General features: G+C 46.6%; 1 protein-coding gene across 4 annotated transcripts in view; it reads right to left on the reverse strand.

Annotated features, from left to right (window-relative positions):
* Positions 1-2500, reverse strand: part of LOC132842469 (trinucleotide repeat-containing gene 6B protein-like) — a 19334-nt gene that overhangs the window by 996 nt on the left and 15838 nt on the right. For all 4 annotated transcript variants that reach the window (XM_060865188.1, XM_060865187.1, XM_060865184.1 and 1 more), the window contains 4 exons: positions 1720-1914; positions 1560-1627; positions 585-724; positions 1-456 (listed from right to left, as the gene is read on the reverse strand). The exon at positions 1-456 is cut by the window's left edge and continues 996 nt beyond it. In XM_060865188.1, coding sequence (XP_060721171.1) covers positions 114-456; positions 585-724; positions 1560-1627; positions 1720-1914 — 746 coding nt within the window. In that variant the 3' untranslated portion in view covers positions 1-113. The remainder of the gene's footprint in view (positions 457-584; positions 725-1559; positions 1628-1719; positions 1915-2500) is intronic.

Raw genomic sequence — 2500 nt, forward strand, 5'->3', positions numbered from 1 at the left:
TGAGGTGATAAAATCACTGTGTGTGTGAGCACAGAGACAAGTGTGTCCAGTCTTCATACAGAAACATGTGTGTGTGTGTGTGTGTGTGTGTGTGTGTGTGTGTCTGTCACACATCACAAAGTATCAGCCCCACCTCCTAACAGGTTGCTCAGCAACAAGCCAGGCCCTCTGTCCTCAACCTGAGGAGAACCCCATAGGTTGTTGCCGTGGTAAGCGGACGGCACCCCTCCCCACACCCCGCCCTCCCTGCTGTGGCCCCACTGGTTAAACAGAGAGAGTCCTGCCCCGTCCAGGTTGTCCCTGCCGAGCTTCGTCTCTCCTCCTCCACCTGTCTCGCTCTCCGTGTCTCTGTCTGTCTCCCCGTCTGTCTCTCTGCTGTGGGAATGTGTGAAGTACCGAGCTACATCCTCCTCACTCACAAACTCAGCCAGGATGGTGGTGTTACCCAGGACACACCTACAGAGGGACCATCACGTTAATAACCTACAGCTTATAATGCATTATAAGGAGTACTGACATTACAGTACTGACACAGTAAATAATAATAATGTTAAAGGTCAAAGGTTAAAGGTGATGAGGTATACATGTGCAGTGCGCTCTGGGCCTTGGCTGCCTCGTCAGGACTGCAGTAGCGAATCAGAGCGCTGCCCTGAGCCAAGCCGAGGTTAAAGGTCATCAGTGGGCCATGCTGCAGGCAAATTGTCTTTAGAGTGGAGCTGTCGATCTACACACACACACACACACACACACACACACACACACACACACACACACACACACACACACACACATTACAGAAAAAGTCTCTCAAAACATTATTTGTTTTAAACACAAAATAAAAACAGAAAGCACATTGTTAGAGCTGAAGATGAATAAAATAATAATTATTATTATTCTACAAGTACAATAATAAGTTAGAAGTCTTCTGGTGACTGGAATGATCCTGATTCCTCTGGTGTCTTTCCCCCTAGACGAGGAATCTCCAACCCCAAACCCCATCATGACCTTCTCCCTGTCAGATATGACCATGGTGGTATGAACCTGGTCTTCTACCACAGCTTCATCCTGCAGACTGATATGTAGACCATATGTATGTGGTAGGTGAAAAGCACCCACACATCATGTGAGTAGATACACACAGTAAAGTGCACACATATCTGGGGGAAATCTCACACTGGAAGGTCTTTTACCTCAGTCACAGGATCTCCAGGGAGAAACACATTAACACTCACATGATCTAGATGCTCCTACCTCTGTAGCACTTCTGCATCACGCTTCACTTGGGATCAGCTCTATGAGCTCATGGAGGAAGCTCAGAACTAACCACAGGTTCAAAACCACCATGGGATAAAGGAGCCATATAGGGTTTACCTAAAGCCTGAAGCTCCCAGCACTGTGGAGCCACCCAGGAGCACTCCTGAAGTGTCATGAAGCCACCTGAACATTTCTTCTTCTCTACACTGTTCCCCACATCAGTGTTCAGTGTATGTCTGACTCTCCAGCTTTGCTGCTTCATTAAAACAAAGCCATGACCTACAGACAAACACATTCTGTATTACCTGTGGTGTGAGGTTGCTCAGCAGTAGCCAGGAGCTTCCTGTAGATGATCCACCACTCCATGAGCTCTCTGAAACACCACAACACAAAAACACCTCCATGTGACTGAGCTCCAGAACTCATCCTGATCGTCACAAACACTGTAGAAGTGTAAAACTTTACCTGTACCAAAAGGTGACTCCAGGCTCTGCCTCTCTGAACCCCACCCTCTGGGCATGTGAGGCTCCGCCCCTAACCATGAAGACTGTTTCTGATGGGTCAGACCCGGAGGGGGGCGGGTCAGCTGGGAGCTGTTTCGATTGGTCCTGTGTCCGATTGGCTCAGGAGGCCAGCTAGTGGCCAGCGCAGGGAATTTAGCTAGAAACATCAGAGCAGTATTTGTTATCAAACATAGTGCAGTCAGTGTGTGTGTGTGTGTGTGTGTGTGTGTGTGTGTGTGTGTGTGTGTATATGTGTGTACAGTGGTGTGAAAAAGTGTTGGTCCCCTTCCTGATTTATTTTTTTTTTTTGCACATTTTTCACACTTTAATGTTTCAGATCATCAACCAAATTTAAATATTAGCCAAAGACAACACAGTAAACACAACATGTAGTTTGTAAATGAATAAACTTTTATTATTAACGGAAAATAAAGTCCAAACCCACATGGCCCTGTGTGGGCCGCCCCTAGCAGCAAGAACTGCAATCAAGTGTTAGTGATAACTTGTTACACTTGTAACTTGTAGTGAGTCTGTTACAGTGAGTCTGTTACAGTGAGTCTGTTACAGCTGAGGCTGTGGGGGAATTTTGGTCCACTCGTCTTTACAGAATTGTTGTAATTCAGCCACATTGGAGGGTTTTCGAGCATGAACCACCTTTTTAAGGTCCTACCACAGCATCTCATTAGGATTCAGGTCAGGACTTTGACTCGGCCGCTCCAAAGTCTTCATTTTGTTTATCTTCA

The sequence above is a fragment of the Tachysurus vachellii genome, chromosome 3 (assembly GCF_030014155.1).
Source record: "Tachysurus vachellii isolate PV-2020 chromosome 3, HZAU_Pvac_v1, whole genome shotgun sequence".
Taxonomy (NCBI): domain Eukaryota; kingdom Metazoa; phylum Chordata; class Actinopteri; order Siluriformes; family Bagridae; genus Tachysurus; species Tachysurus vachellii.